General features: G+C 36.3%; 1 protein-coding gene across 1 annotated transcript in view; it reads left to right on the forward strand.

Moving 5' to 3' along the window:
• The window catches only part of enox2 (ecto-NOX disulfide-thiol exchanger 2), a 587,323-nt gene that overhangs the window by 518,559 nt on the left and 45,265 nt on the right, over positions 1 to 23,499 (forward strand). The window contains exons 8-10 of the mRNA XM_051935340.1: positions 5,465 to 5,571; positions 15,405 to 15,534; positions 21,240 to 21,424. Coding sequence (XP_051791300.1) covers positions 5,465 to 5,571; positions 15,405 to 15,534; positions 21,240 to 21,424 — 422 coding nt within the window. The remainder of the gene's footprint in view (positions 1 to 5,464; positions 5,572 to 15,404; positions 15,535 to 21,239; positions 21,425 to 23,499) is intronic.

Below are 23,499 nucleotides of genomic sequence, written 5' to 3' on the forward strand. Positions count from 1 at the left end.
GTCAATTGTCCAATTATTTTTGAGCCCCTGAAATGAAGGGATTGTGTTTAAAAAATGCTTTAGTTGCCTCACATTTTTATGCAATCGTTTTGTTCACCCCACTGAAATAAAGCTGAAAGTCTGCACTTCAACTGCATCTGAGTTGTTTCATTTAAAATTCATTGTGGTAATGTACAGAACCAAAATTAGAAAAACGTTGTCTCTGTCCAAATATTATGGACCTAACTGTAATATACTGGCTGTTAAGTATTATATCTGCATTGGACTGACTGTTTCACCCAACATAAAAGAGGTTAGTCATAATCAACCTGATGTTGACCAGCCAGGGCTCGATGCTGGTGCCACCTCTTATTTTAAAATACATTAATGATCTTGATAAGAATAAAAATAAAGCCTAGTTAGGTTTGTGGAGGATACTAAACCGGTTGGAACTGTGGACGATACAGAATTGGCTGAATCATTACAGAGAGTCCCAAACAGAATGCACACTTGAGTAGAGTTTTGGTAGATAACATTTAATTTCAAGTAAACGTAAAGTATTATATACAGAAAGTAAGGAATGTTAGATTTGAATACATAATGGAAGTTTTGAAACATTAAAGTACACTTTATGAGAAGAACCTAGGAATCCTAGTGATCTTGTCACTGTCTATATTCAGACATTGCATAGTAGTGATTAAGAAGGGTATTGAGCTAAATAACTTGATGTACTGGAGTGTAAATTAAGTAAGGTTGTGATTAAATTATAAAATGCAGTAGTGAGGCCTCATCTGGAGTACTGTAGGTAGCTTTGGTCTTCATATTACAAAAAGACATAGCATCAATAGGGAAAGTAGAGAGACGGGTAAACAGACTAATCCCAGGATTGTACTGTATGAGCTATGAAGAAACAATGAAGGAGTTTAACCTTTTTAATTTAAGCAAATGAAGACTAAGATGTGTCATACAGTTATTAATAACTCTGCACATTTCTAATCCTCTGAGTTTTTTACAAATGCACAAATGTGAATAGAGCCATATGGCTGGGTAGACAAAAAGTACAATTAAACAAGAAGGTAAAAAACAGCCAGGAAATAAATACTGTGTTAGTCTATGGCCGGAAATGAAAGGCACAGATACGACAGGTTCTAATCTGTATTTTGTTTTTGTTTTTAATCTCAGTTTGTATCATGAGTCTAGTTATTACTCTGCCTGCTGAGAATCTTGTTGTCCCACAGTTAGACATAAATGTCAATTGCCTGTTATATTTGTTCAGGCATTGTTTATTTGATAACACCCCACATGTACGTGTATAAGAAAAGAAAACAGAACACACTTGTAGGCAAATGTGTCAGAACTGGAATTTCTCAGAATATGCTGTATTGTGCACAAATCAGTGGTCACATTTTTGTGTCAAGCCTTATAGCCAGGCGGATTTCAAATGTCATAGGAAATAAGAATGAGCTGAATGAGCAACATTTCAATCTTGCAGAGAAAAATGTAAAGTGAAATTTCTAATATACAAAGCATGTCCTCACTGTTGCTATTTTCAAGTAGACTATTCATAAAGAAAATAAAGGCAAAGCTGGTATATGGTCATGCACTTCTAATATCTGACATTAGAGAGAAAAAAAAAATCTTAAATTCGCTATGAAGAGCAGATCTGTCAAGTTAACAGAATGGTTAATTACTGTTCATATCTAGCTGAGCATACATTACACGCTGGCTGTATATGTGAAGAAATTAAGTTATTAATAATTGTTTTCTCTGTTTATAATTAATATCAAAAGAAACTAACCATATGGATATGCTTCCCATGCTATAGGAAATGGAAGGGTTGGACATAAGAAAATACCTTGTTAAACTACTATACAAAGACACCAAGTGCATAAAGGTTTGCAGATCTGCTGCCAGTAATTGTGGCAATTAGTATGTAGTATGTCCTGAAGTAAGGATAATTGCCTTAAGTTCTGTTCTTGACAAGTCCATTTTGTTTTCCATGCTCTCATAACTCCATAATGTTGCTCCTAAATTATGTTTTTTCCCTCTGATTCCTGTCCTAATACTAATAGGCCAAAAGGTTGGTTGTATTATAAAAAGAGCCAATTTTGCTGCAATTGTTTAATTGTAGCTTGCAGTTAAACACTGAAGTACCATAGCTGGGTTTCCAGGAGCTCCTTCTGCATCTATCTTCATGATTGAAACAAGACAATTTGTGCTTTTCAGAGCTGGAGTAATTAAACATTTGGAAGCACTACAAAGTTTCCTTAAGAAAGAGTTCTGTGAATGGGCACAGTAGACCAAATCTACCATATTCATCATCATCATTGAAGCCTCCCTGTCAGTCTGTAGTACCTAGAATCAGATGCCTGTCACTGTAAATGAGTATCTGTTTTCATTTGTGCATCTGTTGCCTGTTGTCATCCCCATGCTATATAATCAAACACAATTGTAACTGCAATATGCATCTTCCTCTTCTGCAGAAACAGACTAATACTAAACTTTGGCACCTAATCGTTGAATTTCAATTTACAATCATTACCACATAATCCCACTTGCAGGGAGTTCCCAGAGAGTTGGCGCACTTTCTGGCAACACCTCGTTCTGAATGGAAAGCCAGCCTCTCACTGGAAATACGCCAGCACCTGCCCTCACATTGGGCCAAATTAGGGTCCCTAATGAACTTGAGAATCTGGGAGGAAATTGGCCTGGGCTCAGAGTACATGTGTAAAAATATAAACCAGGTGATCATGCACTGCAAACAAACCTCCCTTATATCAATGGAGCTCTTGTTTATGGATAAAGCACACCTGACCTCTTTTATATTACTTTTGCTTGTCAAAATATATGCATGCATAAAATTTTTAAGACATCATTAAAGTGATACATGGAAGAGGCTGTTAGTGCAGGTGTAATGAAAAATTACTGTGGGTACAAGTTTGTCTTAAATAAGGTAAGTCTGCAGTAAGTTAAACGTAAGTAAAGTTGTGGCTGCTGTATCTACCAAGTACATTTTATAACACATCTTTGGCACTGAAAGTTATGTTTAGCCCTGTTTGCTTGGAATATGCGCCAGTAAAGTGAGACATCACATTGTAATGGCTTACCTTTTTCTTGCTGCTCTTCATTTTCATTTCTATGATGGTATTAACACACACACACACACAGACACACACAACGTATTAACATGAAAACAATGGAATTAGACAGACACCCATTCAAAAAAAAGCGTACTGATTGTATGATAGGTGTGCACAAGCAGTGCACTTGCTATTTGTTTTTTTTTTTTAAGGGAGTCATATCTTGGCACCTTGGCAGATGGAGTGTCTGATCATTACAATATGCATGCCAGGAAAAGGAAAATTCATCAGCTTCATTATCAGCCCATCTTTTTTTATAAATTTGGATCTTTTTCCATTAAAAATACTGGAACATAAAATGCTGATTTTTTTGACATGTCAGATTTTTATTTAGATGCCTAACAGCATATATTCTTATGCATGTTTTCTTTGAAGTGTACTGGATTATGCATTGACCCAGAATGGGATTTCAAAGTACCCTCCACACTGTATATGCCAGTACTGTTCACATACAAATCGAAGCCCCACTGGGAAGAAAATTGGACTTCTCAAGTGGTAAATTTTGTTTCTTTTTATAGGAGAAGAAGGAACAAGCCATTCTATTAACTAGAAACTGAATAAAGGACGATAGCTTAGTAAAGTCTCAGTGAGTGCAGCAGCTGCTAGGGAAATATAATTTCATTTTGCTCACAAAGCCATTATTCTCTCCATTATTTTCCTCATTGATCAGTAGCATTTGGATTTAAGCTTACCAGCCTGAAGTAAGAGTACATTTTTCACATGCTTTGACCTTCTTTTTGCATTCACTCCCAGAGTCAGATTAAAGATTGTTAAGTTAGGTATTGATTTTAGTACCATCTTATTACTTTTTGTTCAGCATGCTTTGGGTGGCCCTGCAAATGCAACAAGGTGTGATAAGTTTTGTTTTCACTGTATTCGTCCATCTATTATCAAAAGCACTTAATCGAGTTCAAGGTTGCAAAAACCTGCATTTGGCACAAGTGAGTAATTAAACCCAGGCCAGCATGGGCTCATTGCATGGCAGGGCAGACTCCTGCATGCACCCACACATACCCACACTCCCTCATAGTGGAGCCAATAGACCTAACATTATCATGAGAAAAGTCCGCACAGTCACGGGATGAACATGTAAGTTGAAAACAGATTGTGACCTGGTCAAAAATCATCTCTACATCATTAGAACTGCGAGGCACCAGTGGGCCATCTGATTTATGGTATTTTTTTCTTAAGATGATTTTCAGTTATGTAAAATAACTAATACAAAATAGTTTTCATTCATTATAGCAATTTTTACATTTATTCCCACTATCACATAAAGCTTAAAAAATGAGAAGATATTTTGAAAATATAATTTTGTAATACAATCATGAAACTCCTTCCACCTTTTGTTATATACTTATTATCATCATTATCATTTGTTTTTCATAGACATGTTGTGAACTAATCACGACATCAAATAGCAGTAGCTATAGAGAAAATTTTATTTCATCGTGTTCAAGGCTAAGAAAGCCCTACGTTGTTAATAGTGTGTCTTGTGTTTCTAGCTCCATGTGTGACATTTTCACAGATTTATGCATATTAAGAGTTTTAATATCTAAATACGTCAGGGAATTTATATTTCTCATGGGAAATGTGCCATCTACAAGTAGACAGAGTGTCTGATTTGCATATAGATTTATAAAACAATCATGGATATTGTAAAATATTTCATAACAAGTGTTTACGGAGTTAAACTTCATAGCAGAAATATGGCAGAAATAAAGTAAATAGAAGTATCTCTGGAAAAGTTTTCTGCCCAGGGTGTGTTATAAAGTTCTAAGCTATCACTGCATGAAATGAATGGTTTATAGGTCTGGGTAATAACAATGTATGCATCCTTGTGTCACTGTCATTGATTTTAACTGATCTCCTGTGTTGCACACTTTATTTTATTGTGCTCTGATGGCATGAAAGAGGGTACAGACTGCTTATAGGATGTTAAACTACTTAAGTGCCCATCTTGGCAGTGCTAATCACTTCATTTTAATTTTCACTTTTACCTAAAGCACTTTCTCCTCTAACTTGTTAGCCAATAAAAAATGTTGCACTTTTTCAGGCAACATAAGCCATCTTTTTTCATGCAGTGTGGAGCACCCCCTTGCTTTTCAGGGTGGCAGCCATCATGTAACAGGCAGGATGTTGGCCACTTTGTTTTAGAGTATATGTCTGTGCATTTCTTTGAGTGGTTCCCCATTAGACGTGAGAGCATTGCACAGTGCTGTAGCGGAGAGTACAGCATGACTGGCTATCTACCTGATTCCACTTTTTTACTCCTCTGCTCCTTCTCATCCGCCCCCTTCTGGATGGTACAAACGCTATCTGACTGGCCCAACGCAACACCACAGTTGAGCAGATTGTGTCCGTATTCCACGCTTCTTCCAAACAAAAGGCATGGGACCATTTCTCGAAAGCCCAGCGCAAGAATCTGGACATGTGGCGCAAGCAAGCAGAGGTTGGTAATTCTTTTTCCTTACTTTTTTTTCTTTTTTCTTTAAAGAAAGCATTTCTCTTGCTTCCAAAGTATTTCCTACCTTAGCAAACTGTTTGCTTTTGAACAATTTATTGATTCTGAATTTCTCAGGATTTGGCAGGCTACACATTATACAGCTGTGCAGCCAGCAATAAACTAGGTTCATTCTTCTCTCTCTCTCTCTCACGCTATATATATATATATATATATATATATATATATATATATATATATATAATGTTTTGTATGCTTTAGCAGCCAGTAAGGTGAATGCATTACTAATATTAGGTTGCATCCTCATTCACAGTACATTTTGTAAGATGTAATATGCCTCTTGAAACACATCACCAAAACTTTAATGTTCTATAGTACCAAAGAGATGTACTGGAATGAGGATTTTAAGGCTGTGTTCTGTGTGGGGAACTCCTGCTTGTTTTCTTTGTTTAACAATTCTACATTTTTAAGTTAATAAATTGTAAAACTCCTTCAGTTGAAATCTCCACTTTGATGTAGTTTGTCTGATTTCTGATTGATAGCTAGACCCCTGACCTCAGGTACTTGGGCTCACTGTGCCATGCACACTTTCAGATTATAAGGTAGTGTGATTTACTAGCTCTGTGCACTGTAATAAAAGTGAAGGAGAAGACCTCACCGCTAAAGCCATAAAATTAATTACAAGTCAAAATACTCTTGTCTCCGTGCAGAAAAATCTGCTGTATGTACTGTACATTAAATTGCATGGTTTTAACATTGCACTTAAATTATTTTCTGTTCAGGCCAAAATACATACAATTGTAGAAACCATTTATCTAATTTACAGTTCGTTCTGAAAGCACCACTCTTCTAGTGAACTTAAAAAAAAACACACACACACAATGACAAATGTGCTCTTTTATAAAATCCTTTGTTCTCATTTTCTGGTAAGTTATACTTAATCAGTTTAAAATTAATCCGGTTTATTATAAGTGCAAAATGTCTTGCTGCAATCCATCACAATTTGAGCAAAGTACAATTTATTATCTAGGCTTCGAATTTAAAATGTTTCTTTATTTTGTGATTATCAATTAAATGAAGGACTTGTCACTTGTATGTTTTCTGCTATTTATAGAGTGTTCCAGGCAGTTTTGCATAGAGCCATTGTTTCAATAAAGCCATTATTTCAGTAAAGATAAATGACAAATTGATCTTCCTAAGTAATATTATAATTACATACAATGTATGCAGTATTTGTATTAGAGAAGTGTGAGAAGTGCATGATGAGAGCTGCTTCCAGAGGACACATATGAAATCAAGAAATATATTTTAATGTACAGTCCTTTGATGAAGAGGTGTACTGTATAGCTCACGCCTCCTGTTACCGGTGCCTATACTGACTATCTGGAGATCTACTTGTTACTCAGAAAGCGGACCCCTCCCTGGGATTGTGCAAGAGCACAGTTTCCTAAACTTGGTGCTGGAATATCATTTGCTGTCGGCTTTTCCTTCCAAAAAATGATTTAACCATGGGCCAATTCCTGCCAGCTAGTAGTCCACTCTTTTATTTTAATGTGGTCTTACTTCAAGATTACCAAAATTACATACCTTAATTGGTTTCATTTTTCTGTGGAATTTAGCAATCATTCATTTCTTTTCTTCACAGGAATTAATTAGTTATCCTAAGCTTTATTTGTTAAAATTTTAATCTCTTATTTCTTTCACAGTGCCTGTCATTGAAGTAGCTGCTTGAAGATGTGCATGTTGTAATTTGCAATGTGGTCTAGTTTTAATTCATTCTTAAATAAGTGTATTTTATATGGAATAAAATAACAATATTATCCAGAAAATTCATTCTTAACATTAAGGAGGAGCGTAAAGAAAGTCTTTGTATCATGGCATATGAGCAAAGTACATTATACTGTATATGACAGCTAATTTTGCACCACTCTCAATGAAAATGGAGAATAAATGAGAAAATTAAATAAATTAGTTGGAATGAAAACCACCAGCCTCTGTACCACTTTGAAACGTTTATGAAACACTGTGCTTTAGAAGAGATATAACGTTTGGTCACAGGGTCAAAATGGTAATGTGCTGTATTAAACATATGTACCATACTTGGAAGGGAACATCTCTAGGAGTCAAGGCCCTGCGACCTATGATAGTCTCATTCTTTCTAAGGTGAGCACCTAAACCTCTCACATCATAATTAGGGGAGGCTTCAGTGACTACCATCTACAGGAGTCCAGAAAAACCTTAGAGGTAAGACATACCATATACTGTACATTATTTAGACAAGGCTCTGTTACCAGAAGTGAAAGAGAGAGGGGGTGAAGATGAAAAGGGCTTCTTAACCCCTGTATAAAGTGTTCCTTGCAAAGTAGAACCAGTATTTATTGGTTGTACCCCCTATCTTTACCTCACTTGTTTGTGTTGGTGGCACCTCATACACACAAAATAAAACAAACTGAATCAAATGAAGCACCTCTGCTGCTTCTATGCCATTCTGAATTCGGCTGACTGCCCAGAAGGCTTCCTGTGACAATATATATACAGTATATTCAATTTATCAAATTTCTCTATAAACTGTAATATTGTTTGGACCATGAAATGCCCAAGAGTATCATTTTAAAACAATTTGGACCTTTGCTTTTATCCACATCATCTTTAACATTACAATTCAACTCTAATGTTTTTGTTGTCATTTTAAAGTATTTATTTGTAGAAATTGTGCTTGAAAGTATAGCAATTTGTGTTAGCGATGAAGTCATAAGCATGTAAAACTTTGCAGTGCTGTCTTCACCTTCTCTGTGAGTTCAGTTTAGTTGTTTATTTTATACTGCGCACTTCCATTAATAAACCCAGAGCACTGTGCATATTTATAAATATAGCAGTTATAATGCAAATAGATACCCCAAATATAGACATATCTGGCTATATACCTAATTTAGGTTTATTATAAAGTTTAACTCTTTCAGGGCTGATGTCGACTTTTGTCAAAATTCAGGGGTTGAGAACAGTAATCAGCTGTAAAACTGCAACAAAACTTGCCCTTTACGTTTTAGTTCGACTCTCTTTGCTAGAAGGAAAGTTACATAGCTTTGTTGATTCAGCCTTGATTCCCTGTGCGTGCATGAGTAGCAAAGAGCAAACAACCTCTAAAATGGCATCGACATGTGGCAAGAGACCAAAGCGAATGTGCAAAGCAAGATACTCCATGGACGTTTTACATAGTTTTGTTGAATAGGACTCTGACTTGTTGGACTCCAAGTTTGATGTAAGTGATCTGGAGATCGAAAATGAGGTACCAGCCTTATCTGATCAATCCCCAGCTGATTGTGGTGCTGAGCACTTTTGTGTAGTTGATGCGCCTACAGCAGCATTCGCCACCACTTATGATGATAAGAGGTACAAACCATATTGCGTCACACTGCAACTACCACCGCCACCCACCTGCTGTGCGAAGACAGTCAGGCAGCCGTCCCACCATGCATTCCTGCTGACCATCGAGGTGCCCCCGCACAGCCAGTGCTGCCAGAGATGCCAAACTTGTGCCAACAGCAACCACTGCACATAGCAACAGATGTTTTATGTTGATTTATGTGTGAAACCATTGCTTTGTGTGCTTTTCAGAAAACCAAGTTTTTTGGAAAAAAATATTCAGCCCTCAATATGTTAAATATCAAAAATAAAATAATATGGTAATGTATTATTATATTAAGGTAAGGCTGCCAAGAAAGCAATGAAAAACAACTGACAACAGACTCCAGAGGAAAGAAAGCTCTGGGATTCACAGCCATCCAGGAGATGGCCGATGAGAATCACTGGTGCACTCACTGTCAATCCAAAGAACAATGGCACAAGCTAGTGTAGCAGACTGGATGTTCTAGATCTATTGCTGGTGATGAAACATGTTTTTCTGGGCTGATACAGTTGCTCATTGTGGCGCTGTTGCCTTACAGTACCAGAACAATGGATTTGATCCAACCCTACTCGCTGCCTCTGTGGAGTTGGCAGTGGAGTTGGAGAGACATGTTCTCCCCATGTCTATGGAACTTTATTTAGGTAGTCTCTTTTTTCTTTTTTCTCATGCATCCCAAAGACATTTTGTGTTATTTTCTTGAACATATCTCAGTTAGCTGTGTCCTGGGTGATTGTACCCCACAATGAACTGGAGCTCTCTTTCCTTCCTTGCACCTGATGCAGATGAGAATGACTCCAGGTCCCTGCAATCCAGTCTTCCGAGTATATGTGTTAAGAAAATACAGTAGATACATTGGTGGACACTCTTTCCTGATGTCCTGGTGCAAGTAAACGTCTTCCTTTCATGAAGTCTGTCAAGGACAATAGAATTAAACCATTATTGCATAGAAAAACAGGCTGTGATCTTCTTTATGTTGAAGTGATGATGAATACTTGGTGACTTCTTTTCCACAACTTCTAATACTGAACAAACATTTAAAGACATATTCTCAGTTTAATGGGAGCCCAGTGAAGTTACATGTTATTTTTTTCATTGTAGCTTAGTTAACACCTTTGCATCTAAAACATACAAGTCAATTTCTAATTTATGGTTTGTTTTTTTTAACACTGATCACAATTTACAGTACCTGGTGTGATTTTATCCCCTATGTAACAGTAGCAGAGTAGGGTCAGGAAAAAGAAATGCCTCCCAACATCAGGTGTAAGGCAGGAACCAGCGTTAGGCCAGTTGCCAGCCTGATGTAGGACACAAACACACATGCACTCTGCCTCATCTCAGAGCAATTTAGATGTGCCCAACTGGCATGAGTTTAAGGTGTCTGGTGAACTACACACAGAAAATCCATGCAGTTATAGGAAAATGGGCAGACTTCACACACAGGGTGAATACATCTAAAATTGAAACTAAGTCTTTGTGCTTTTGGATCAAACCAACAATATGAATTAAACAAACATTTCAGTTTTGACATATTGCTTCATCTGCCATATTGGCCTCTTTAATCCATTCATATCTTTTATATCCAGTGAAGACCTTTTAATTAATGTCTTTAATATAAATAGTTGTTTGCTTTACAACATTTATATTTAAAGTCTGCCTCAATGTGTTAAAACAACTTGTGATAATTCCTGTGTGTGAAACAACAGCTTGTGTCATCACAATATGGGCAGCTCAGCATGACTTATTGACAGTGAGGGATCCTGTAGGAAAAAAGCAAAACATGTACAGTCTATGAATGTTGACTGCTGTCATTAAAATATTTTGTTCAAAATCAGAAAATACAGCTGGAAGGAGATTTGTTTTTCCAAAATATTCAGGTAATGGAAGCTGATGTCTTTTTTTTTTTTTTTTTTTAACCCATTAATAACATTTTTTTCTCTCCATTTGCTAGCTGGACATCCTGCACGTACAGCAGCAGTTTGACCCATGTCTGCCAGGCTCAATATCTGCATGCAGTGCTGTCTTAAACCTTAACTGAATTTTCTGTTTATTATTTTAATTTTCATATCCATGCAATGATTTCCAGGTAGCAAATATGGTTCATGAACGTATGCATTGGCAAAATACATCATTCTTGGGAAAACTGGTGTAAAGCTGGCATCTTTATTAAACAATGTGCTTTTACATTAAATATCTTGCTTAAACAATGCATTGTATTCACTTTTTTATCTGTCTAATAACATGGTGTCTTTTATATATCTTTGTCAATATGTGTGTCCATCTAAAAAAATATTCAAATCAACCAAAGAAAGGTCTTTTTTAACTTTTTGTGCACTGCTCATGTAACTGCCTGCATTATAAGGGCCTGTTGAGCTGTTGTTACTGAAAGGTAAGATACCACTTTTAAATCTGAACATTTCTACCCAGGATCCCACAAGATGAAAAAGTTTTTGTTTTTTCCTGTGCATTTCCCCTCTAAAGTTGGTCAAGCCTGCAGTGTAATGGTAAGTTTATGTTTGGTCTGTACTCCCTGGGGTTCTGGTAAGTGACTAATTATAGAATTTATTAAATTGATACAATGCTCTGTTATAAAGTACAGTGTATTCTTGGCAGAAAGAGGTTATTCTTATTATAAGCAGCATGCTGTAATGAAACTGGTTTACTAGCACAGTTCTTCATTTGTGCTGATTGCTGACACAGTACAGAGAGTTTGACCAGGCAGTGCTCATATCTTCATCGATCGCAGTAACTTTGGAGTCCTAATGGTTTAAGCACTGAGTGAACCAGGAGTATGAGGGGAACTATCAGACTCCATGCTTCAATTGCCTGTGTTTTTTGTGACTGACAATGGAAGTCCAGTTAGTGTCTGTGAACTTGTTGTACTTTGTTTCTCTCTCGTAGTACTAGCCATACTGTAGCCCTTAGCAACATTTCTAAAGTTTAGTTGCAGACTCCGTTTAGACTGCAACTGCAGCACAAACAGCTGTCATACCCTACACTGCTTTCTTTAGAGGTACACATTCAGTGCTGCTTATCACATACACGATAACTATGAGGAACTGCAAGGGATTTTTATACAATTGACAATATAAGGATTACGTTCCTTATTCAACATTATTTTACTTTTTTAGTTATTATGGTTTCATTTTTTACTACAACCCTCATCAGAAAAAATGTATGGGAAGATAAATCTTTTCTTATTTTGTGATAGAATAAAAAGTGCTATATAAAGCAGTGCTTAATTAAATATTGATTGAGATCAATATGCATGAACCTTTTTCTTGTCCTAACTTCAGAGGACTCTAAAATATCTCTGTGACAGTTTTTCAGTCCTACGGCTTACATTGTGAATTACTGATGGCAGCCTCTCTTAATGCATGTGCGGCAGCTCCCAGCACAAGTGTTAGTCCTTCGATTACATTTACTTCTGTCCGCTTGGCAAACACAGGCAGCAAATGCTGCCATGATGATAAACTATGAGCAAACAGGGGCAGCTTGATCAGCCTGCATCCCAACTTATTGGATGGATTTGCAGAGAAACATTTGGAGCTCCGAATTAGCCTAATTCTGTGCTTTAATCATAATGTAACATGCCCACTTTACTTATTTACAAATTAACCCCTTGATGCCACTGATGTGTTCAATCATTTTATATTCTTAAGTTCATGAATGTAAAATGTTATGCCTGCTCCTAAGGAAAACATAAGGACAGTATTGGAATTTTAGGCAATAAACATGATACACTGTTATAAGAGAGGGAAGCATTATTTAGCAATTAAATGTAGACATTTTGAAGGAGTTACACTGAATGGCTCTTTTCTTGCTAATTTCAGATAACACCAGATATGCATCATGAGATAATGGGGAGCTGTATGTTTCCAACGTCTATGTCTTTGAAGTGATTTCAGAAACCTGTAGGCCTGTACAGTGGTGTTTTATATAAAAGGAATATCATGACAGATATGAGACACCTGTCCACCCATTCCTTTATAGCAATCGAATAAAACACTTGCAAGCTACATGTAAAATGACTTCGCATTTCTCCCCCTGGAGTCAGACTATAGTAACACCCACTGTATTCTCTCATTTGCTTTGATATCATTTATTATAGCTTGGTGAAAGTTTCAGGTAGGTGATTGAGACAAAGAGTGAACATTTTTGTTTATTAAATATTTCTGTAGTAATGACTCATATTCAAATATATCAGCGATAACAGAATACAATTACTTGCATTACTAGACTCACTAAACACATGTTTTGTAACAGTACTTTACAATGTCATTTTTAAAAACATATCCCAAATTGTCCTGCAGTGGCTCAATAGCTTTCATGGGATGCGGAATCCATTTTAAGTGATGCAGAAATTGTCATTAATTGATATCCTATTAGTTGTTGGTTGTAGAGAGTATGTGAATAATTTTGGTTGAATTTTCTTAAACATAACAAAGCATTTTTGAAATAAGTCTCCAATGGAGAGTTAAAATCACCGTTGAAGTCTCAAGGTAAAATTATCGGCTGTTTCGGACCATAATTAAAAGGGAGTCTGAAAGTTTCCTAATAGATTATAGTATCAGAGAAATATTCAATTATAATTATGTGCAGATAATGCAGCTGTGTGGTTGTTTTTAGTATAATGTAAATTCTGAGTATATATTTGTACATAATTCCCTCCCTTTAATATTCTTTTGTAAGTAAGTGATTTTTTTAACTGTTAAATTTCAAATAGAAAATGTAGCCTACCTTGTATTTGGGATTTGTTTAGTGACTGAAGAGCATCTGTTTAGTGAGTAATGAGAAAAATATGCTAAATTTACAAGCTGAAGTCACTTCTCACATGGTAAATTTGAAACAGTGAGCTAATCTGTTAAAATAAGTCACACAGAATATTTCTCTGTTTTAAGATAGTTGAGTTTGAAAATTTTTAAAACTTTGTACAGTAAGGTGTATTTGAGATATCTCAATGAAAACTGACATATCCCAACAAATTTATCTGAAAAATAAGTCTGCCAGATTTCAAAGAAATCAGTCCACTGGGAGTGGAGTTGTTTTATACAGATAGATAGACAGACAAATCTGACGATCAAAGTAGGTGATTATCATATTTTACGGGAATGAACCTAAAAATACCAACCATTCAGCCACTTTCTGAATCTGATTGTTGTATTATAGGGTCAGAGAATAGAGACAGAAAATGGAAGAATCAATCAAATAATGCCAAAAATGTAATATTGGAAATGTTTTAATAAACTAGATGTAAATACAGCATTGTGTACCACTTCCACATCAATATGTCTCAAATAAGGTGGATTCAGCCTGTTTGTAAATGCTGTGAGACCTTCATATTCACTGACGTATCATTCCAAAGTTTAGGACCTAATTCTGTTAATACAGTAAGTAATGTGGTTAGTACACCACCCATATAGGCAGTGGAGCCGCTTACCTTACCTAAACACGTGTTACTACTCTCTTGTTTGGCTTTTACGCATGTATAATGGGTATAGTCCGTTAGAATGTGGCTACAGAGTGCAGATGACTTTTATATGTAGAGCTAACTTATGAAAGATGAAAAAATTTTACAAATAAAAGTTAATTATACATTTTTTTTCTGCATTTGAAGTTTCAAGCATAACTCCAGTAGCAGCAGATAAAGTGGGATTTTCAAAAACCACCGTTCTACCTTTGAGAAGTCCTTTGCTGTAGCGACACAGCACAACAAAAAGCTTATAATCACGGAAAATAAATTCTGAGGGTAAAATGTTAAATGGCTTTGTCCTGTACATTATTCATTTGACTACATTATCACAGATACTTCATAGTTAAGCACCAAAAAAAGATAATGTAGTTTTAGCACTGCATATAAATACTTTATGGGGCACATAAGTGTAATCTGGCAGGTTTTCAAAAATGATTCCTGAATATTAAACTTACAAAGTGGTGCCTGTGAAAACCTCTGTCAAGATCGGAACACTGCCAGACTGCATTGTGCGTTTATTAATGCAGACACTGAAGAGCCACTGGTTTGTCATCTTGTCCTTTGTATGTAGATATGCCAGCAACTAATTTATGTACTTTATTCTTTTCCAGCTGTTTTCAGAATTGTATCTATTTTATATTTTTCTGTTATTTATTTTTTGCAATAATGATTTTTGCTCTTTGTATTAACCTTATGTTTTCTAATATGGGACAAGATGTGTTACAAGCTTACAAACACTTCCTGTTCCATTAAAGCATTGCTGCAAATGCTTACTTTTAAATGATTTGCTTGACAGTTTTTGCTTACAAAGTCCAAGAATGCTGCTGCTTTCAGAGTAGTGCTCCTTTAGCTCAGCATATCCATGTTGTAATGTCTCATGGAGAACTTAAACAGGGGACATGATGACAAACAAATTTCAAGGAATGCACCATTTCCTTTCTGCAGGAAATCCGCAACATTCATAATGAAGAGCTCATGGGTATCAGACGGGAGGAGGAGATGGAAATGTCAGATGATGACATGGAAGACATTCCAGTGAGCAAAGAGACAGATGAGAGAGGTGAGTTATTTTTGGGTCATTTCATATGATTTGATTTTTTTTTTTTTTACTTTGTATTAGTAACAACAAGATAACATTTTCCATTCTTTTACTGAGAGTAGACAAGTGCCCTAACATGCTCACCACTCCATCATCCATTTTCTAAACCCCATAGCTTAATGTAAGGTCACAGGAAGCTGGATCCTATTCCAGCAATGTCAAATGATTTTGTGTAGAATATCATCCTCTTAAATATTATACACAGGATCTGACTTAATAGGTACCCAGTAAAAAAAAAAAATAAAGTCATGATCCATCTATGCTTCAGTCCATTTTCTTAACCCATTTTATGTAACATTTACCTGTAGCCTATCCTCACTGCAACAGGCGCAAGGCAGGGCCTGGATAGGAGGCTAATCATTACAGGGCAAATACACGTTGATATAGGGTCAAATTAGAAATGCCCTTCAGCATTAACCTTAACCCAAAGAACTCATTTAAAATCCTAAAAAATCAAAGTGCAAAGTCTGAATAGAGAGTGACCATTCCATAAATTGCACCTGAGGCAATGGAACTGTGAAACAACTGCATCGCCAAATGAGCCACTTCCAAAGTGAACATGTTTTAGAGGAAAGATCTTGGCCAGGTAGCATTCCATTACCCCTTGTGTTGAATCCCTATCTTCCTGTCTTTCTATCTGATTGACCATGTAGCCAGCTGGGATGACAGGTGCTCTGGGAAAGCCCGAAGCGATTCTCTTCCCTCATCTTCCCTCCACCACACAGCTAATTCTGTGGGCTTTACAAAGAGATTTTATACTCATGCTTAGCAGTGCAAATTTAAATAGTACATTTTTAAACACCAGATGTACTTCTTTAAAAACTGGCATACAGTTAGATAAAACAATGTTGATTTATGCAAAGTCTTTTTTTGTTTTGTTTTTTTGTTTTGTTTTTTTTCTTTCTTTCCAGATGCGTGGATTTATCAGGTTGTCCCACGCTGTCATATTGTGTTTACACTATATGATAGCTGAATTAGTTAGTACGAACAATAGCAAGACAAATAGTCAGCGGATTTCTTTCTATAAGTGGTTTATATAAGTCACCAGAAGGCACCTACAGGGACAGCTTAATTGCATCTCAGTTCAGTATTTCATTCTAGCTAACGGCTGTCTCACTTAATGCAGTGCTTCTCTCTCTCTCTCTCTGCCTTTACCAGTCACAGTCCTGTGTTTCCCCTAATGATTATCTAACATTTATTCTCTCTCTTGGACAATGTTTAGTTAGATTAAAAAAAGGAAAAGGGATTATTTGAAGTTATGAAATAGTTTTATGTTTTTTGCGTCTTTTACCTTTGTTTAAATGCCACAGTGGGACCATTGTTGTTCTGTACCTAATAAAACCAGTTGCCCAGCTGGCAGGGTGTATTCTGGAGTTGAGATGTGACAAGGGGCAGGAAAGAAACCTGAAATGAGGAATGGAAAGTACGGTTATCCATGTGTATCTTTTAAAACCCGAAGCCACCATTAAACAGTTCTCCCGATCTTCAATTGAGATCTTTTCAAGTCGGCTTAATGGGAGGACTGTCAAGTGGTCCTAGCAGATCTCCATTTTCGTTCTTCCAGACCAGTAGGTGGCAGTCAGGAGTCCTAGTGTGAAAAGACTTGCTGAAAGTTGGTTCTGCAACAACACATTAAATATAGCTGAAGACCCATATGTATTCATGGGAGACAATAATTGTATTATAACCTGGTGGCCTTCCTAACCTCCAAAATTGATTCCTCGAAATCATCCAGGTTGTGATTTAAGTGGCCACTCCCTGCTAAACCTATGTGATTCTGGAGATATCTGTCAAGGTGTTAATGAGGGTGAAGGTTTGGGAATAGGTTTTAGTTGTTGTGCGTCATAAATCAGAATGATGTGTTTAGACCTTGTGGAGCAGCAGGATGTTCTTTTCCTTTTTGTTCATTTGAATGCATCCCTGCATTATTTTATAACTTGATCAAATTCTACACATATCTTTTTTTTTTCCCCCAGTAATCTTGGTATCATCCCACCATCCTAAAATGTGCATCCAAGTTAATTTACAGTTCTAAACTGACATTAAGTGAGCGGGCTGGCAGTGGACTGCTGTCCCATCCACATTTGTTTCTTTGGTTCCTATTATCAGATTAGATTCTGACCCTCAGTGACACTGAACTGTGTTTGTTTTTTTTCATTTGCCCGTTTTGACTGTAATTGTAACATTTGAGTTTGTAAGATTTAATGATCAGTGGTAAATATTCTTTGTCACTTGCTGTGGTTTAAGTATTCTGCATTTATTTCTTTTGCCTATGAGAAAACAGAGCAATTTTCTATATGTCTTCTTTATATTGACAGAAGTCTCTACCACTAATTATATGTGATGGTGACAGGTTACAGGCTTCTGAATAAGGACATTGTTCCTCATGCTCTACAAGCAAACACCTTTTCAGAATATAGTTGATGGAAGCCATTTTAACCCTTTGCAATGGCAGTTGATAATATGCTATTAAAGTGTTTTAGAATAATTGTAACTTTGAATCTATGTTAATGGTACAATTGAGGGCTTTTGGGTTTATAGCAGATACCCTTTAGTGGATGGAAACTGCTGGCTTGAATACATCAGTAACTAAAGTTTGTACTATTCAACATTGTTGCTTATTTTCTCTTTATCCTTTTTCTAGTTTCTTTTGTTTGGTTTACATAAGCAACTGTGTTAGAATAAGTACACCTTTACTCAAAGCTTTTGCTAAAAGTTACGATTAAAATTATGGTTGATTTACTTGATAGACACATTTTAATAGTATCTAAAGCACAAAATCAAATGAAACTGACATATTAAATTGCTTTTAAAAGCACAAAACCTTTAGCTCAATGTAATATACTGTAGGCCTCATATTTCATATTGTCATCAACTGAAATTTCTTTTATATCAACCAGCCCAATGATTTTTTTCTGACAAGGTGTGCCTGTTACTTGCAAATTATATTCGGTCTACTGAAAGCTAATTTAGAAAAAATAAATTAAAGTTGGATCGCGTGCTCGTTTAAAAAGTCGAGCCTTTTTCACATCCCAAAGGAAAGACAATGCTGATGACAACTGTCTGGTTCCATGTGCTAAGAATAGTTGTTTTTTGCTCTTTTATTGAAGCCCACTGGAAACCTGGAGTTCGTGCCGTAGTCAGTTGTACATTTTTTGACAATGCTCCTACTTTTTTTCCTTTTTGAATTAATTCTTTATTAAGCTAATCATTAAATTCATTACACCTTTCTATTATTGCATAAGTTGGCATTTTATTGCACCCTGTATGCTTTAACCATTCCATACATGAATCTAAAATTGCTAACCATTGAACATTATGCTTTTAATTAATTTCTTAAACTTCAGACATACATGATACATTGATTTCCTTCCACATTCAAAGACACGCTTTTTAGCCTACCTGCCAGTGCATACAATGTACCCTATTGAACTGGTATCCTTTCCATGTGTCCCTAGTTGTTTTTGTTATGTGTATAATGGTACTGAGGTAGACTCCAACTCCCAAAGATTCGGACATTAAGGTCCTTCATTTTGATGGACCTCTGGTTTAATGATAGCATCAAAGTATTAAATAAAGGAGGACAACAGCCTCTGGTGCATGTCACCATAAATATGGACTGCAACATACATTGCTTCCATTGTATTCCCTTGAGAACATCTTTGCAAGTGTTGTGTTATAACCATTAAATCATATTGTATATCCAGGGATTTTACTCTCCTAGAGATTTCCCTCAGGAAAGTGATATAGCACTAAATTCAAGATACTTTACAATTGAAAAGATTGCTGTGCCAGCTTTAAGAAACACATTTAAATCTGCTTTCTCTTAGGGAGACATTTCAGGAGATCTCTTTTACATTGGGTATGGCACAGACTCCTTCGAAAATAAATTAACCTTTTCAATTACTTTTTTAAAAAGTAAATGACTTCCTTTATTAGTCATTTTGAATATTATTACTAACAGTTGATGCAATTTTCAATATATATATAAAAATATTATGAAAAGAAAACATTGATTTGGTTGCTTTTCACGCTTGGGTTAATACTAAGGTGCATTAAAATTAATGTTTGTTTATTTATTTATAAACACACATGGGTAAGATGAACAAAATTACAAATGAGGTAACAAGAGAACAAAAAAAGGAATCTTGGCATTCCTACCCAATTTCCAGTTCTAGCATGTTAGATGTTAACTTCTCCACATGTTAATTTCTCACTAAGCACTCCCACCTTCTCCACTTCCATCACTCCAGTCTACATTCCACATCATGGGTCTTTCAAAACTCTGACCTCCAATAGAGTTTTTGTCAAATACTCACGGAGTGCATGTTGACTCACAGTGTCTCTGGTCAAACCGCAAAAGTATTTCCATAATTACCAACAAATCGCCTTTGAATATAGGACCACTAGACTAAAGCTCCCCCTTGTGGCCTGCTATGCAGCTGTCAGCTAGTTCTGTAAAGCAGCTTTGCTCTTGCCAATTGCGTTAATGGGGCAGTTTTGTCATGCTCCTTCTACTCAGGGATCGTGTGCTACTTCCCAGTTAGCAGGAAATAAAGGTATGGGCTCCTATCACTCCCCATATCCTCACCATTAAATGGGTAGTTTGTCTCACCCTTCTCACCTTCCCAGCTAGACAACCTGTGCTACCTACACCTGTTGTCCAAAGCAGATTTCAGGTACTCCTAGGTTATCAGCCTTTTAGAGTCACTAGGTTATATCCTGAAGTACCTATCGTAGTACCACTCTCAATCTTCTCACTTACTAGTGACCCAAGTTGCGTCTGTTGCTCCACACATCACAGGATCTACTACCCCTAGGGGTCTCTGTTTTTATCATATTGACATGGTTAGTCATTACCAGCATAGTATTCTTTAGACTTTCTGTGGCACTTTTTCCCCATCTTGTGCCATGTTAAATATGCTGTTGCCACTGGCACCCCTTTGCCACTTAGACAGCACATCATAATTTTTTTTGTATTTTCTCGAGAGCTTTGTAGCCTGTACCAGTTACTGCTTAGATGTACACAGTAGATGTTTACAAATTGGTGTAATTCTGTCAGGTCACTTAAAATGCAGGCCAGGAAATGGTATTAGCAGTCATACCCTTTAGAATTCAAACAGAGCTGTTGCTTAATGTTGAAGCGTGATGGGGCTATGGTGCAGTTGGTACTCCCTTAGCCCAAAGCATACATAGCTACACACAATAATTAAGTATAATCTGCTAACATTGCAAATGGCACATTGACTTTAATTGCTGGTAAACATAGTGACTAATGATTTGCACTTAATCCTATTCAAATACCACTCAGCTATTTACGTGGGCATATTGTACAGCTTGGGATTGGGTGCAGGCAATTGGTCAGCTTTCTAAGACTGTGCCATTTAGTATGTTCTAAGGTTTATTTTTTCATTGGATTCTCAAAGACAAAGTTCATAGTTCACATTTATTTTTTTCTTACTTGCTTTTGCTAGAATATAAATGGGGTATGGTGTACATTATCTAATGTTATCAAAACTGCATAAATCACATGAATAAATTTTAAACTGAACTTAATTTATTTATGACTTTACAGGTTTGTACTATATGTGTACATTTTCTTTAATATTAGTTTTTTTTCCCTTTGCTTTATATTACACTTGACTGTCTCTTCAAATACATCAATACACCACAGGCCCCAGCCGCCCAGATTGAAGTCTGGAAAGAGGAGAACGACAGCCCTTCGCTGCAGCTGGATGCTTATAGAAATGAAGTGGAACTTCTGAAACAAGAGCAAGGCAAACTGTTACCCCCACGCACAGAGGAAGATGCCACAAGACAACAGCAACTGAACTTCCTGCAACAAGCATTACAGGGCATGCAACAGGTAAATAAAGAATAATATTCTGCATGTCATGTCTTGCAGCATACAATGGAGAAGCCTGCATTCATACACAAAAGTCTTTTAAACTGTTTGTTTGTTCAGCCAGGAAGTGTAAACTGTTTTTTATCTGAAAATTGTTCCACTTCTTGAAAGCTTTATTTTGATTGAATACTTGCAAGTAGATCTATTTTAGGCTATTGAATGAAATTCTGAAGTTTATCTTTAGTTTTGAACCCTTTGTAAAAGGGTTAAAAATATTTTGTGGCTTATCTGATGCAGTTGGAGCTTCAATTTTGGAGATCGTGATGGTCAACAGTGTAAAGATCAGCACCATACACTTCCAGTTATTGAGATTGGATAAACACTTATTTGTTGGTTTTCAATATGCTTCATTTTTGACCTTAAAATAATGTATTTCTGAGCTTCATTGTTTCTGACCTCAATTGTTTTTAATGTTGGGGTTTTGGTGAAAGATAGGACTGGTTTTTTCGGTTTATACTTTAGCTTGGCTTAACAGCTTCTTCTCTTCTCCCTTTCCCTTCATAAAATGATTGCCTCATCCCTTAGGTGTAACAGAAAGCAGCTAATATGTAGTTTTCTAGTCATCATTCCATCTTGTAGAAAAGGTTTCTTCAATGCTTGATTCACGCTGTTATTTTCCAGGTTCTGCACTGTTACAGAACTCTGTTGGGGTATTGGATTTTGTCATGCCTGCTCTATGTCTGACCTTCTACAAGTTTTCCTCATCTTTTACCTAGTTCCTGCATATGGTTGATAATCTATCACATTATGAAGTGACTGACATTAAATTTCTGTAAAATTTCTACACAATTTGTACAAATGCACAGACATCAATGTCTTTCATTAAAAGACACTCTACAAGCTTTATTTAACATGACATAGGGTGAGTATACTCCACCTTTATTGGCTGAAACCACACGACCAAGTGTGAGTTATTAACACAAAACTAGGCTCTTCATGGATCTGGTTAATTGCACCTGATTCACACAGACAACTGCAAATTAATTTGGCCTAAATGTGGTTGGCAACAATGAGACAGCTCACTGAGTGTGCCATTTGTAAACCCAATCCAAAGCCCTCGTGAAGGCAGAGCTGAAAGCAGGACCAGTGATTTAAACATCAAAAAGCAATGGTGCTCTTGACAGTGTAGTCCAACCCATAGCAGCCTGTGCTTATGATGGATAAATTGGCTTTGGCTGAAAGTGTGGCAAAAACAACCCCTAGGAGTTATTATCAGTATTAGAAATGTAAGAAATATTAACTTTTTCCAAGTACGATTGCCTTTTGTCAAAGCCTCAAGTGAATGTGGCATCCTGTTGGCATTTTCATTGCCAGATGTGGCCCCTAGTTATAGCTCAATACTAAGAGTGGAGGATTCCTTGAATATGAGTGTATACTGCAACAATGAAGTGCTCAGGCATTGCCATTGGGCCCTTGTTTTATGTAAGTCAGGATTTTGCTCTGCCACAAATTCTAGCAAACTTTTGGATATTTCAGGATTTTTTTTGGATTATGTCCCTTATATTTTTTTAATGTTGGCCACTTGGATACTTGCCTCGGCTGTTCTATTTTTAATATAACATATTTTTATTTTTGGGGTTCCTAGTTAAGAATTTCTTCCTTAAAAATTGTATTTTTATCTAAGACTTTTCCCTGTAAAGCCCTTTTTTGTTTTAGTTTGCTTCTTACTTTGCCTATGCTGTGACCCTAATGGCGTGTGACAGGTTCATTCTGTTGATAGCATTAAAATGAGTATTAACTTTCCTTAATGTTCACTTTCATTAAAAGTTTTAAAACTTTCAGGAGATGTGTTTTTTGTTTATCATGATTAAATATAAACTTTACACTGACTTTCGTGAAGGCCCGTGAGATAGATTACTTAGCATTACCAAATGTGAACACATTACCTTTAATTGTTGGTACTGTTAGAGGAATTTGAGCATCCTTTCCAAATTAATGTCATAGTTTATCTGCAATTGCATTTATCAAAATAGATTTGTCCTGGACAGTTATTGTTCTTATCTGAGTTTTGAATATGAGTAATTATAGGCGAGTGC

This window comes from Erpetoichthys calabaricus, chromosome 12 (genome assembly GCF_900747795.2).
Source record: "Erpetoichthys calabaricus chromosome 12, fErpCal1.3, whole genome shotgun sequence".
NCBI lineage: Eukaryota > Metazoa > Chordata > Cladistia > Polypteriformes > Polypteridae > Erpetoichthys > Erpetoichthys calabaricus.